Source organism: Mastacembelus armatus, chromosome 9 (assembly GCF_900324485.2).
Source record: "Mastacembelus armatus chromosome 9, fMasArm1.2, whole genome shotgun sequence".
Taxonomy (NCBI): Eukaryota; Metazoa; Chordata; class Actinopteri; order Synbranchiformes; family Mastacembelidae; genus Mastacembelus; species Mastacembelus armatus.
Window position 1 is genome coordinate 12,521,099 of NC_046641.1, and position 14,866 is coordinate 12,535,964.

General features: G+C 43.8%; 1 protein-coding gene across 1 annotated transcript; it reads right to left on the bottom strand.

The window, feature by feature from the left end:
- Positions 1-573: 573 nt before the first annotated feature.
- On the bottom strand, positions 574-14,741 carry pole (polymerase (DNA directed), epsilon). The gene is made up of 48 exons (XM_026322715.1): positions 14,519-14,741; positions 14,279-14,414; positions 14,094-14,174; positions 13,936-13,980; positions 13,761-13,853; positions 13,205-13,359; positions 12,978-13,122; positions 12,816-12,896; positions 12,576-12,683; positions 12,378-12,488; positions 12,185-12,270; positions 11,953-12,072; positions 11,687-11,819; positions 11,464-11,577; positions 11,151-11,363; positions 10,962-11,069; positions 10,646-10,774; positions 10,460-10,562; positions 10,125-10,271; positions 9,875-10,020; positions 9,642-9,790; positions 9,434-9,526; positions 8,849-9,151; positions 8,510-8,705; positions 8,089-8,303; positions 7,792-7,894; positions 7,577-7,657; positions 7,359-7,481; positions 6,979-7,188; positions 6,667-6,879; positions 6,420-6,563; positions 6,189-6,329; positions 5,912-6,065; positions 5,701-5,807; positions 5,375-5,551; positions 5,059-5,282; positions 4,705-4,925; positions 4,412-4,616; positions 4,081-4,254; positions 3,461-3,586; positions 2,924-3,056; positions 2,624-2,831; positions 2,394-2,525; positions 2,011-2,204; positions 1,710-1,910; positions 1,387-1,512; positions 964-1,053; positions 574-827 (listed from the first exon to the last, which is right to left on the bottom strand). Exons 1-48 carry the CDS (start codon positions 14,584-14,586, stop codon positions 705-707), a joined length of 6,888 nt encoding a protein of 2,295 aa, XP_026178500.1. The 5' UTR covers positions 14,587-14,741; the 3' UTR covers positions 574-704.
- Positions 14,742-14,866: the final 125 nt, after the last annotated feature.

The window sequence follows — 14,866 nt, forward strand, 5'->3', positions numbered from 1 at the left end:
TCCAATTGCGCCCCAGTTTAGAGCCTGTAATTTGATTACTCGTCTGAAAGATGCCGACCAGCAGGCAGAGTGACTCATTTGTGGGCAATGAGGTTAAAGTAATGGAGGTGCATGAGTTAAGATCATTGTGATCCAGGCTACCAAGTGTTTTTGTCCACATCTATAATAGTAAAAAAAAAACAAACAAATAAAAAAAAAAAAAAAAAAAAAATCACAGCTAGAGAGAAAAGCCAGATTTTTTTTGTCATATTATCTCTATGAAATATCCTCTGCTAGCATTAAAATGTACACTCCCATGAAATAAACAGTTCTGCAGTTCAGGTTAGAAGCTGTGCAAAAGCCACAACAAATACATTAGCAGCCAAGAGTAGGGATGCTCAGACAATTAGCAACTGCTGATTAATAAAGCACTCAGGATGTTTACGTTTTCTCCTTTCTCCGTGGCAGAACTCTAGTCCACTTACAGCCCTGAGGGAATAACAAACAGGCTCACAGTTAAAATATTTTATTTTTATTATTATTAACAATCAAAATCCGAAATTCATACATATATAAAATCTTAATATGGCATTATCAAGAATTCAACCTTATGTACAGTCAATACATTTCTCTTCCGACCCATCTACACCAAGTGTTTCTCGGATTGAAAATAGTTGCCGGACACAGCTTAGGGTACGTTGGACCTCTGCGGCAGACTCCACGTTTTAGTGAGCACTCTGGCTGATCTGTGGACTCATCACAAGCAACCAGTCAATGGTCTCCTCCAGGAACCTCATGTTGTAGTGGGACGCTATATTCCGAAACACTGTGATCTGCTCAGAGAAGTTCTTTAAATGGAAGAAAAAAAGGGGGGGGGGGGGGGACACACACAGCTGTGTTAAGAGTATTAAATGAAAATGATCAGACATGACATCAGTTTTCATAACTAAATATTATGATGTGATGTATTTAAAGAGTAGAAACCTTGGCTGAAAAAGTGAGGTCAAAGTTTCCAGCACATCCACAGTAGAGGGGCATGTTGGCTTCCTTTACCCCTTTACATTTGGTACACACCTAAAATCAAATAAAACAAACAATTTGTTGTCACCAATGGCTATAAAATCATTTCTGCTATTTGCAACAGAAGATACATATTTCTACTGTATGCTAAAGAATTTAATTTGTTTTGTTGTTTGTCTTTATTTGATAGTATCAGTGGACCTACAGATAAAAAGCCTGGACAGAGAGAAAGAGAAGGATGATAAGCCCCTAGCCAAAAAAAAAAAAAAAAATCAAACCAAAATTAGAGTTTGTGATTTACTGTACATGTCAATCAATCAGACAACCAAAAAACAGGCATTTGCTAAGGCGGATTTGTCTATTGAGTACGCATTTTTCAATACACACCAGGTCCTGCAGTGTGTAGCTCATCAGTTTCTTCTGCAGGGCTTCCACCAGAGCCATCTCAATAGATTCCGTCTCGTACTGGGCCTGGCAGTTGGAGCAGAACCACTGAGGTAAGACCGATCCATCCTGGAGGAGGAGGAGGGGGGGGGGGGGGGGGGGGGGGGAACAAAACAAAACAAAAAAAAAACAACTGTTTAGCTCATTTTGATTCCTGAAGTAAATCAGATGATACATGCAGGTTAAACAACCATGTTCCTGGAACTAAATAACAATTGAATAAAGTCTTCTTATGGAGCATGCCTCTTCTTTAGCTCAGCTCTTACCTGTGCCACAGACGGGTCCTTGCAGAGGTCGAGGTCACGACAGAAATTGCAGTGGTGGCAGATGACTTCTGGCAGGATGTAAGAGTTACATGGGTCACGGAACTGGGCGTCCTCTGAGAACTCACCGACATCCACAAGACGCAGGAGATCTCTCTTTAGTTTGTTCACCTGGTTCACTATGTTTGCATCTAGTGAAAGCACCTGAAGTAAAAAAAAAAAAAGTAAACAGCTTTACCAAGTATGTGTCATTTTGTCCAGTCTCTGACATCTACTACCTATAATGTGGTATTTAGCGTTATACCTGGCAGACATATTTAATAAACTCCAGCGCTGGGTTGTTGAGTCGCAGGTGTGAGCCGGGTAGGACAGGGAACATCTCTGAGGGCTGGGTCACACTCCTGGTACCCGTCACCTTCTTCTGGATTTTTTGTGTGATTGTGAAAAAGTTCTGGGTCAGCTCACTGGACACATATTCCTGGGAGAAGGCGATCATTCCTGCAAGCAATGTAAAAAATAATCCCATCTTAGAAGAAATCCATCTAAATATGATTAAAAGCTCCCTATTATAAGTTTAGGTGTAACAGACACTAGGCTGTGGCCTCTCCAATGAGCGTAATGTGAAGTTCCTAAGCAATACAAGAAAAGTTGTTAGTAACTGAAGCATCTTGATAAACAGCATCTTACCAGGAAGAGCACTCAGATCCCCCACTGCCTGCTGGGAAGACTGGCTGCCTCCACGTCTCTTGACTGGCGTCGCTCCAGGAGCGTTACGTCTCAGCTCCTCTTTCATGCTATGATAGACTGCTGCAATGTAGGCTGTGGCAGAAAACGTGTGTGAATTGGTAGAGAAATAAATAAATAAATAAATAAAACAAATAAAAAAGAAAATCTGTTGTGTGTAGATTATTTTTTACCTGACACAATCATTAGGAAGTATTTCTGACAGGAGGCGGTTTGGGGCAAATACTGCATGATGTTCCAGCTGCTCTCAATCAGCTCCTCCACCTCATCTGTCTCTGCATCCCCATCATCTTCAACAGAATCGGCTTCGTCCTCATCTTCATCGTCACTGCCTTCCTCATGTCCCTCCCCCTGTCTGTTCTTCTTTTGTTTGGCCCCTTCCTAAAAACGACCACAGAGGGATAAGCTGTGTTGACTTCACTCAGTTAATTAGAGTGAATACGCTGCAAGGCTGACAGTTCAGTTTGAAGTACCTCTCCATACAAAAGGCTGGGGGGCAGTTTCCCCTTCACGCCGCTGTAGTTGGCCGGGTCCATCCACAACAGGAACTCCCAGCATCGAGAGAAGGAGATGGACACGGAGTGGAAGATTTCTTTGGAGTGTATGCTGGAAGAGGTACAGCACGATAGCAGGGACTAATCAAAAATCACTAAAATATTTTGGTTCACATTATATTACTCGTTTTATATTGACATACTGGCCTAATCTCTATGTTTACTATATCTACAGAAATCACTTATCATAATGGAGCCCACAGACCACAGTCTCAAAAATCGAACTGTTCTAATGAGTAATGAAGACAAGCAAACACAAACAAATAATTGTCTTAGCTGTTGTGTTCCAGCACAGGTTTTTTTATTTGCATTTATAGTAGTGTGTGTAGCAGTCAATAGTATTTTATTTATTGCATGGATGTAGGAATACCTTTATACCAGACAAAGAATAATGGTAACATCCATTAACAATGTAAGGATTTACTGAGTTGGACCTGCAGCAGGATGATGTCTGACCTGTTGGTGATGTAGTCCATGTAGCCGATGGCATCATCTGTCCTTCGTTTTTTAGTACACAGGATGATCCTGTTGAAGTTTCCATACACCACAGTGGAGCCCAGACGTTTGAACTCTGCAACCAACCTGAGAGTAGAACGAGAGACTGAGCACTGGTAGAACAAGATACTGTAGAAGTTCTGCACTAACAGAAAGCAGGGAGACTGTTTGAGACTGCACGGAAAAGAAAACCAGACATCAATATTGTACCTGTGCCAAGAAGAGCACAGTGAGCCCAGAGCCCCTAAATACAGGCACCTGAGGCATTATACACAAAAGACTAAAAAAAAATAAAATATGTTCAGTATCATATTCAAGCACTTTGATAGGGTGCAGTTGCTGCAGCAGATTTAAAAAATATTAAAATATTAAAAGAGCACTACTAAATGATGGGAGCAGAGGTACTGCACCTTGACAATGTACAATCTGTGCTTGTACTGGTGAAAAAAGGCTGATAACAAATCAATTTACTGATTTCTGAACTGATGACAAGAATTCTTCCAAAACAAGTGGGAGATTTCACATTACATGAGTGAAATGACAGATGGTTTTTGCGGTGTAGCAGATGATATGGCACTCACTGGAGGAAGACCTTCTTCATCATGTTGTGCAGGGTGCGGTGCAGTGCGGGGTCATACAGCAGGGAGCTTGGCGAGCGCAGCCAGCGGTAGAAGTGCATCACCTGATTGTCAGCGTATACGTTGTGGTACTGAGTGATCTCTCTGACCCATCCAACCACCATACTCTTCAAGATCCTGCACATACAACACAGCAAACAGTGGTGTGAACAAAACGCAGAACATAAAACACTACTCGCTTTTTTTCCCCTTTTGGCTTACATGCTGAGCCTTTATTGTTAGACCAAATGTTTGTAGGTCCTGATGGTCATTCATGACGGTTTGTTTTACACACCTGAAGGTGTTGGAGCAGAGTGCAGTCTCATCGTAGCTAGCGAGGGCGCTTGCTCCCTGGTTTCCTGACATCATGTCCTCCAGTGAGGCCTGCTGGATCACATCAAAGCTGACGCCCAGGCTGGCTCCACCCTCCATGTCATTGACATGCTGCGACTGGAGAATGGTGTTCACCGCTAGGCTCTGCAGGTCCAGCTCCACACATACTGTAACGAACAGCATGGTTTATAAACTCAAACACTTCAAAAAAATGTCTTGTTTTCTCTCCTTTTATTTCTTCCTGTGCTCATGTACCTGTAGAATAGCACCCTTGAGCATTGATCTCCACAGAGCCCCTGTCATCGCTTTCCATGACCAGACGACTGTCATCTGCCTCTTTTCCTCCGAGGTCGGGCCTGGCTGTGGGTGACAGCCACAGCAGGTGGTTGTGTTTCCGTAAATGTCTTGCCAAGAACAAGTCTGAGCCAAAGATGGACACATCATGAGGCAAGTTCCCTACAGGTAAGTGGTAATACCTGAAAACAGGAGATATGAGTATGCTGTCAACAAAAATGACAAAAGATGCACTTTGGAGAGAGAGCATGCCCGACATAAACAGGTGACTGAAATACCAAAGGGGAATTAGAGGCTGCAGTATGTAGTTCCTACCTGGCCATGTCGAAAGCTTGTGACAAGCAGCTGTCCAGGTTGAGGTAGTGGCGGATCATGCGCCGGGCACCGTGGCGTTGCCAGTCCAGCACGTTGTAGCTGATCTCGTCGACCACATGTACCGGAACAACCGGGAACTCCTCGAGCACCGGCATCCCTGCTGCCAATCGCCGCAGCTCCCAGTTTGACTGCACAGCAATGAGGGTGGGCCCACGACGCTCTTCCTGTGCAAGAACACACAAGAACATAATTATTAAAGTTCTTGTACGCCAACTATTACAAGACAATAAAATCACATAGGAACAGTGGATTTTACCTTGTAGTTCAGCAGTATGCGCTGCAGTGCGCGGTAGACAGCCTTTATGTCATTTTCAGCTCGGACCTCAAAGTTGTGTTTCTCTGGAGGCAGGAGCTCCTCTGTGGTCTTCTCTAGGAGAGCAGTGCGTTCAGTCGTGTAGAGGTTACTCAGGTTGGGCATCTGGTTGCTTCGAACCTGAAATGAGAGCGCAAACATTATTCTCTAGAGAGGATTTTTATATTAGCGTTGAGATGGAAAAAGTGAAAAAAAAAAAAAAAAAAGAATAAATACGTAAAAATCCCAAACAACTTGCTGGGCAAAGAGCAAAGTTATGTTATTCTTACCGTGTCCAGGACAAAAATGCTGGCCTTGCGCTGAGAGGGGATGAACAGGCCAAATAGAGCCTTGTGTCCCTGACTGTGATGATACAGGTACATGTGACGAACGCTCCCTACAAAAGAAAGCAAGTTGTTGGAGTTGAGTTGTGGCATCCCATGATCATTAAGACACCCAGAATATGGGTTTAACATTTAGCGAATAATATAGATAATATACCTGGTTCCAGATAGCTGAATTGTGCCAAAGACCTCATCTCGAGTTGGTCCAGGTCGAATGTGTCGGCCTCCCTGCCAGCCAAATCCCTCACAGCATGCTTGTTGACCATGCACACACAACCCAGCTGCACCAGTGCTCGAAACAGCAAGGGGACCTGAAAGATGACATTAGAACTGATTACAGATGGCCCGTGTGTAGATTGTCACCAAACATCTATAAACTCTATAAATGTTATAATAGGTTATGAAAATACTGTCTTGTCTATTTGGTACAGTACCTGTGTTTCATAGACTCCTTCAATGTCTGGTGCAGAGAGGTCAGCGTTTATCTCATTAATGTGCTCCTGGTACATGTCCTCTGGTACACAGTACTCGTAAAGGTAGTACACCATGTTGGAGCGAGGCAGCATGCGGTTCACCTGAAGTCAATGATTAGAATTTATTTGCTTCAATTATTACAAAAAAAACGCAGGTTTTAGGGAAAATGTGTTGCAGGAGTAACTCCTTACCTTTTTGTATGTGGCTCCCTCCTCTTGTTTTGGGACTTTCTGATTGACGTAGAAGATGCGTGGGATGTTGAGCTTCATACAGTGGAGGTCATGTCCAATCACTGCCCACAACTTGTACAGACCAGGGTGACTAGTTTCTGCAATCTGAACAGAGGAGGACAACACATCTTGTTTATTAGAGGCATGTCTTTAAATTTGAATATTTATAGAACTTGAGGATGATGACGATGAGTTGACTTTACTCCACCTGCACAATTTGCCACGGCATATCGAGAACGCTGCGCGCGGTTCTGCGGAGGAAACTTCCCAGGCCGGTCATGGGGCCATCTCTGATCACTCCACCGCTTACAGGCTGAGCTTCACCATCCAACAGCCTCCTCCTCTTCTTTCTTTCCTTCCTCTGCCTCAGCTGCAGCTCCCACTTTTTCTTATGGTAGCGGAGCCAAACTAGACGCTCCTCCTGTGCACAGACACAGTTGTTATTGTAGGTGTAATTGTCAGAATGTCATTTAAAGCATATACTACAGGCAAGACTTCACGGTCACTGCCGCTTTCTTACCCGTGTTGTTCCCATAGGTGGGGGTGGTCCCAGAATCTCTCTCCAGGACTGGGTGAGCTCGACATCCTGAGACTCCACCTGACTGTCCTCTCCCTGAGAAGCCCGTTTGCGCTTGATGCTTATGAGGATGGCTGGCTGCAGAGGTCTGCCTGGCTTCCCAAAGTCCTCTATGTCTGCAGCCTGACCTGCTTCAAGAGGCTGACGGGCCACCTGAGAGAGAGAGAGAGAGAGAGAGAGAGAGAGAGAGAGAGAGAGAGAGAGAGAGAGAGAGAGAGAGAGAGAGAGAGAGAGAGAGAGAGAGAGAGAGAGAGAAGACATCAATGTGGGGAGCAGGATGGGTGATCAGAGGGGGCCAATGTGTGGTGATAGTTTGAACCTACCTGTCTTTTGCCCTCACTGGTAAACAGCTCACTGATTTTCTTTTGCTTGTAGATATCATTTTTCTCCAATAGTTTCTTGTGGAGCCAGTCAGGATGCCTCACTCTGGGTACTGGATTTTTCACCTGATGTTAAAAAGAAGTAATTAAATTCCATCTGCAAAAAAAATCTAAAAAAAAAAAATCAGATACACAGACACAATGTGTGCGATTTTTTTAACCTGTTGCAAAGCTGCAGGGATGGTGATGATTTTCTGAATGGCACTACCCAGTCTCTCGATGTAATAACTCCAGTCAAGGATCTAAAACAGCGCACAGCAGAAATGTTAGCATCAAACAGACCATACAAACAAATTCACACAGGAAACTAAAGTCCCTGAGTTTTTTTTTTTTTTGTATACTTGTTCACACACAACATGTTGTTCTAAATACTCACAGAGCGAATGTCCAAGTCATGCAGACTGGGCATCTTCAACCACTTCCGAAGGAAATGTTTCTTCACGCTGGATTCTGCCTGAAAGATGGCCAGGGGAATGGCTCTGATGGCGAGAAACACAAATCAGCCAGTGTCGAGGCTTTTACTTCTGCTTATATTACAAAAGTTATTTTTTGTCATTTTAACATTATGAAGGTATATGCAGTTTACTAACTTCAGAATTAATAAAATTACACAGCATTTTTAAAAATGCTGTGCAGGAGTGAAGAATGTTGATTTTCGCAGCTGATGCCCCACCTCTCTGTGACAGGGGAACCCTCTGGTTTTCTAGAGATGACGTAGCGACAACTCAGACCAGCATCTTTCACCATTTGGTCTCCCAGGAACTCTGCCAGCCTCTTGGCTGTGCTGATAGATGTGGACTTCTGCTCCCCGTAATCCTCCAGCTTCCTGGACATTGACCGATTCTCGGAAATGAGGTCAAACAGCTCGGCATCTGGCATGTTGTCAGCCTGGGAGGAAAAAAAAAAAAAAATTCAGTGAAGTTAGGTTTTCTTTGTGAAAGTAACAGATAACAGACAAGAAGGTCATTCAGTAAATGAACCCAACTTACTCAAAACGCATTTGGATGCATGATATAAATACCTAATCCTAGAAAGCCATTATATATCATCTGATCACAGATGATATAAATAACAGATCAGATTTTTTTTTTTACCTTACTGTAGAGAACATCCAGCCAGTAGTCGGCCACTTTGGCCACAGAGGCGTAGACCTCCTCCAGGGTAGTACCTTTGAGGAATGCCTCAAAAACGGACGACTGAAAAATCTTAATGAGCTGCAGCTCTCCCCTTCTCTTCACTTCAAAACCCTTCAGCTCAGCCAGAGAGCCGTCTTCGTTAAACACGGCGTACCTACAACAAAGAGCACCCCTTTGATCACTCTACACAACGTGACCAGGCAGAATATCCAACATATCACCCACACAACTTATTTGTTTAATCAAAGAAAATACATGAGTTCAAATAAAAATAACTTAATTCCACTACAGCCACACCTCTTCTTCAGCTTCTTCCCCTCCTCCTTAGAGGCAGGCAGGATCATCGCCAGGTACGGTCCATCCACCTCAAAGAAGATGCTGTTCTCTGACTTGATGTTGTAAGTGAGAGAGGCGGGGTCGACCAGCTCGTGGTACTGATCATTGGTGAATCCTTCCTTCACCATGATGTTCAGCATGGCTCCAGGGTAGGAGATGGTTACCTTTGGTTTCTTTTCATTACTGGTTTTAACCACAAAGTTCTCAGGGAAGGTGTTGGGGAGGACGCACCAGATGCCGTCGGTGTCCAACTCAAGGGGCCTCCTGAGGTGCAGAGTAGGAGGAGTTAAATGCAACATACAGTACATATATTCACTGAAGTGAATGAGTTACAGCAAAAATGGTACAACAAAAACCACACTGCAGGAGCTGGACACAAACACACGCACTGGCAGAAATCTGCTTATGTTTGTTTGACAAGACAGTGGATCTACTCAGTTTCTTCTGTGCTGACCCTGCTCTCTGACTGCACTTGCTCCGACCAAGAACATAATTTCTGTATTTAAGTATCACATCAGCAGCTATCGATATCAACACGAGACTCACCCTATTTGTTCGATGAGCTCTCTGGCCTGAGTGATGATGTTGGCTCCGGTGAAGCACACAATGCCGGCCATTTCCATCGAGTACCAGCGTGCCCTGATGGAAAGGCAAAAGCAGCAGACTCTCCTCAGCAGTGTGGTGTTTATCACCAAACACTCACTTATTTCACCGATTTGGATCATTCTGTAAAATAACAGTAGTCGACTCTTACCCTTTCCTCATCACGTAACCATAGAAAGAGTTAAGAATACACTTGTGGGCCAGCTGTAGAGACTCGTACAGGATCTCCATGTTCTTGCAGCGCTTCACCTCAGCAGCGTCTCCGCTGTCCTGAGCTGATGACAATTTTTTCTTCCATACCTTACAAAAAGAAGCATGAAAAATACATACATTGGCGCAAATTAAGTTAAGACAATTTTCATTGCTGTCAATACCAACACATACCTTGTGGAGTCCTTTGAATTCATAACGCCGATCCCTGAAAGCTCTCACGGTATCAACATAGAAGGAGTTTTCTCTCTGACAAATGGTGGTGACTCGCTCCTCTAGCCTGGTGACATGCATCTTTTTATAGGCCTTCTTACAGTAGTCTGAAACAAGGAATACAAACCTTAAGACTGTGCTTTGGAACCCAGGAGATTTGAAAGTAGATGTATCCTCATAGGAACCGGAGGGATGGGTAAAAATAAAGCACCTGCCAAACGTTTCTTCTCATGTTTGGCTTGTTCCTCTCTGTTGAGAGTGTGGAAGGCCCGTGGTGGACCACTGGGGAACAACGGCGGGAACTTCTCTGACTCAAGCTGCTGCTGGATGCGGTGAAATTCGCTGCGGCTGGCGGGCACTGTGGACACAGGCAACATCTTGAGTATATTTACAGAAACGAGAACCTAACACAGAAAATTACATTAAGTTTAATATCTTGTAGAAGCAATTTTGGCAGCGGTAACAGTTCTGAGCCTTGTGTTTTAGGTCCTCAATTCCTTTCATACCCATAACAACATAATATATTCCTGTACTACATTAACTTACTGATTTCCCCTCTCCACTGCCAGGCCATCCTTCTCTGGCAGGCGGCACCAGGTTTGTTAAAGTCACAGGCAGCACAAGTGGCTTCATCAACCATAGCAGATGGCTGTTAAAAAGGAAAATGTAGCATTAAGCATCATGTTTTTAAAAAAAATCTTAATCATGTGTGTTTTTTTCTTTCATTTTTACCTGCAGGCGGTTGGTGAGAATGATATTGGGGTACATAGCCCCGACATCCAGATGGTAGATGAGGGGGCATTCAATTCTGTTTGGGACCTCCTTCAGAGAGGTCAGCTTCTTCTTGATCTCGTCACAAACCTGAAAAAACACCAGAGCTGTTTTATAACTGCAGGCTGAGATTGCTGAGCGCAGAGAGACACAGAGAGAGAGAGAGAGAGACAGAGAGAGAGAGAGACAGAGACAGAGAGAGAGACAGACAGAGAGAGAGACAGACAGACAGAGAGAGAGACAGACAGACAGAGAGACAGAGACAGACAGACAGTACCTCATTAAAGTTTGTAACTTGCTCCAAAGGGATTTGCTCCTCTTCCTCAATAGCGTGGCGCATTGTCCTCTCAACTCTTTGCAGCAGGAAGTCAAATGCAGCTGGGTTCTGTTGATAGATAAGCCCCTCAAAACACGAAACATACAAAACTTAATAATTCTCTTTAAGAAGAGCTGAGACTGAACGTACCATTTTGAAACGGCAGGGGATGTCACTGCGAAAGACTCCAGACTCCAGCGCCTCCACGTGGCCGCCCACGTAGGTCTCAGAGTCCAAGACGTGGCCGTCATCGGTCAGTTTGTTGAAGACCTGCTCCTGCTTGTTGGGGAAAATGATGTTGACGTGGAAGGCCTGCACCATGAGCAAGGCTTCACACAGAGTGCCAGAACCTTTACGCAGCACCTGGTAACAGACAGACAATGAGAGAAAAGCAATGAACAATTATTAAAATAGATGTAGGGTTGATTGGTTTAGAATTTTTGTTTACAATAAACAAACAGACCTCATCAGGCTCCATGGGGATGATGGTGCACAGAGCGAAGATGAAGGGATGAACATATTTCATGTAGAGGTAATATGTGGCCACAGCATCTGACACAGAGTATGTTGCTAATGTCTGACAGAAACAGGGAGGAAGAAAGAACAATGAAAAGTGCAGCAGCCAATTCAAAACAAATGAATTCTTTAGATTCTGAGGTGAGAACACTGCCTGTCCATTTCTGTACCTGTGGCTCCTCAGTTGCCATGCGGCACATCTCCTCTGGGTCCAGCTCCACTGGGTCATAGCCCAGTTTAGCCTTTGCTGCAGCTTTCAGGTTATGACTTCCCACCGGCAGGTAGCTGTCTCTTTTTACCCACCTGACACAGATGGGGCACAGGTTGGAGGGGCGGTGTTAGAAATGAATCAGTCGGAAATGAACTCTTAACCATGAAGCTTATTTTTCCATAAAACAGCCTGATATCTTTTTATTAGTGTGAGAGGTAGGGAAACCTTAAGCAGTCCATGTGGATGGCCTGACTGGACTTGTACTCTCCCTGGCTATCCTTCTGGAAACCAATCTCCCTGTGCATGCTCAGCCCATGGAGGGCAGCCCGAGTCTCCACAAAAGGCCTTGAGAGAGAAACAAAGTGAGAGTTATTAAAGAAAAATAGGAAATGTGAACAGAACAGCACATGAATAATAAGTGGAATCAGCGTTGACACCCTGCAACACAATGGCTCACCAGTCAAAGAAGTCTCCATTGTATGTTACAAAGATGTTTGGTTTGGTCTCTTGAATGTGATCAAACCACCTCTGGATGAGGGCCGCCTGAAAACAAAGTCACGTTACCACATGTTACGGCACGGCCACGATACTTTGCATTAATATAATCAACAGCATTTATTTTTATTAAATATTTACCAATAGGCTCTTACCTCATCGTCCTCGTTGAAGACAGTAAAAGGCCCTTCATATTCAGGTTTGGGAGTGAACTCAAAGTCCTCAATGTTTTCAGATACAATCTCTCTGTTCGTGATTAGAAATCCCTTTAAAAGAAACAAAGTTAGCGTCATTGATGCATCTATTAACAAAAAAATACATAACACAAATTTGTTTAGTATTTAAAAACTCACTTGTCCGTCTATCATGTAGGAGATCATCATAATCTGATCTGTCTCTGCATCTGGGAATTTTAGTGGAAGTTTCGTGGTCTCAATGTCAAACGCCAAAACAACAGGGTCCTGAAAGAAGCAACGTGTCATGAAAGGCGATGGAATAGGTGAATCTTATATATTTACACAGAATATTTACATATACAATTCTAAATAGGCAACAGATGTTAAAGTGCAACGTGAATAACAAAGTCTTCATACTGGTCGCTCCACAAGATCATCTCTTCGCACAATTTCTGGCGGGTAAGTGCTGCCTCTGTACCGAACATTGTACCAGTGAGCCTGAAAAATAAAAACCGTGAAGATCAGCAAGGCAGGCACATGAATCTTAAGAGGATTTCTGAAACACAACACTATCTTTACCACGTGGATCTTGAGGTCGATGGACAGTCGCATATGATAGGGCACATCGTACTCTCTCATGTCCACTATGTTGTCTAACTGGTCTGAAATACTCTTTGATGTGGGGTCTTCATCTGTTGAGGTCACGCTGCCGCCTGATAGGGCGCTGAACAACAGGTAAAGGTGGTCACAGTTTAATAAAAACCATAACAGGAAAACCTCATTGCAAACAGGTGCTCTGGTGCTACCTTGATAACATTGAGGTGTAAGTGTCATTGGACTGCTCCCTCTCTCGGTTCTTGCGCACCGCTGGGGCGATCTCGCGCTTGACCTTGACGAGGTCGTCGACGGTGTTGAACGACAGCCTGATGTAGTTTCTCTTCAGTCCGACTAGATGGTTTGGCTGGAGAAAACAGGCCAACCACACTAACAGCTTACAAACCCTACATGGATCTTCAAATTAGGGCTGGAACTAGCAAATCTAATAATTTGATGAATCGTTTAGTGTGGAACGTCAGAAATGTGTCACTAGGCTGAATAACTGTCTTCAAATGTTTCATTTTGTTTAACCAGGCCCATATACATTATCTTCACTGTGACATGTGACACAAAAAATGCAAACCTTCTCTTATCAGAGTATAAGACTTGCAAACAAGATCTATAAATTATTAAAATACCTGCTGATTATTTTTCTGTCCATTGACTAATCCATGTGTTTTAAACCTGTGGCTTCTGGATGGGCAGCTTTTATTTTTGTTATATACTATAAAACACTTTAACAGGCTTTAAAGCTAAGTCTCCTACCAGGTCCAGGTCCTCTTTAGGGAGAGTTTCCAGCTTCGCCACTTTTCCTTGAAATTTCTTAGACAGGTATGAGATGACCTCTCTCTCGCAGTTCTGGGAATGAAGATCTCTTAAGGACAAGAGTTTCGGGAAACGTTCACACACCATAAGAACCAAATGGCAGGAGCAGACTTACCTTTTTAGTGGCAATGTAGAAATATGGCTTGAAGGGCAGAGCCACCTACAGACAATAAATATGAGTGAAAATCAACATGTTTTCATGTATATTATCACATAATAGTAACTAAAGATGATCACCGGCCTGGATAAGATACTTCACTGTCTCCAACACACCTTAAACCTGCTTCCATCCTCCTGAATGAAATAATAGTCCACAGCACTGATCATCCTCTTGTCTTCATCCAGGATCTCTGTCTAGAAATGCAGAGGATTCAAATAAGATTTTAAAAAAATAAAGCGCAGTGTTTAGTGTCATCTCCTCATGAAAGCGCACAGGTCATCGCACTGTGTGGCATTACAGGGTGCATGTTGATGAGCCAGCCTGTTTTCTCCCCCGGCTCCTTCATCCTGTCGAAGCCGAAGCGGGAGTCCATCTCGTCGGTGAACTGGCTGCGCTCCAGCCGCTTGAGGGCTGACATCGAGGAGCCATCGTCCCTGGTTCAAACACACATAACAGCTGATTAACAAAGAGAATTAAAACTCTGTGGCTGTCTGGGCTCTGGTCAAACTGAACCAATCGTGAAGTGACGTTAACTCACTGGTTTTCCTGATCTGCTCCACTTTGTCCTCGGTCCGCTTTGTACCGTCCACTGTTTTGAAGAACCATCTTCTGTCTTCGCTACAACACACGGAACAAGTTAAATCCCCGCTCGCTTTTTATGAAACTGACAGTAAACGCCGCATTTAGAAGGACCTTGATGTTAATATCGTATATCACTGTCACTAGCTCGGTCTGTGTGTTTTCTTATTTTGGCGCGTTTCTGCACTTCCCGCGAGAGCAGCGCCGAGCGGAGGAGAATGGAGATCGTTTATTAAAAGGCTGAATCACTCACACCCACAATCCTGCACCGTTTCTCAAATTGTTCAAGGGGAATTATGCTGCATTC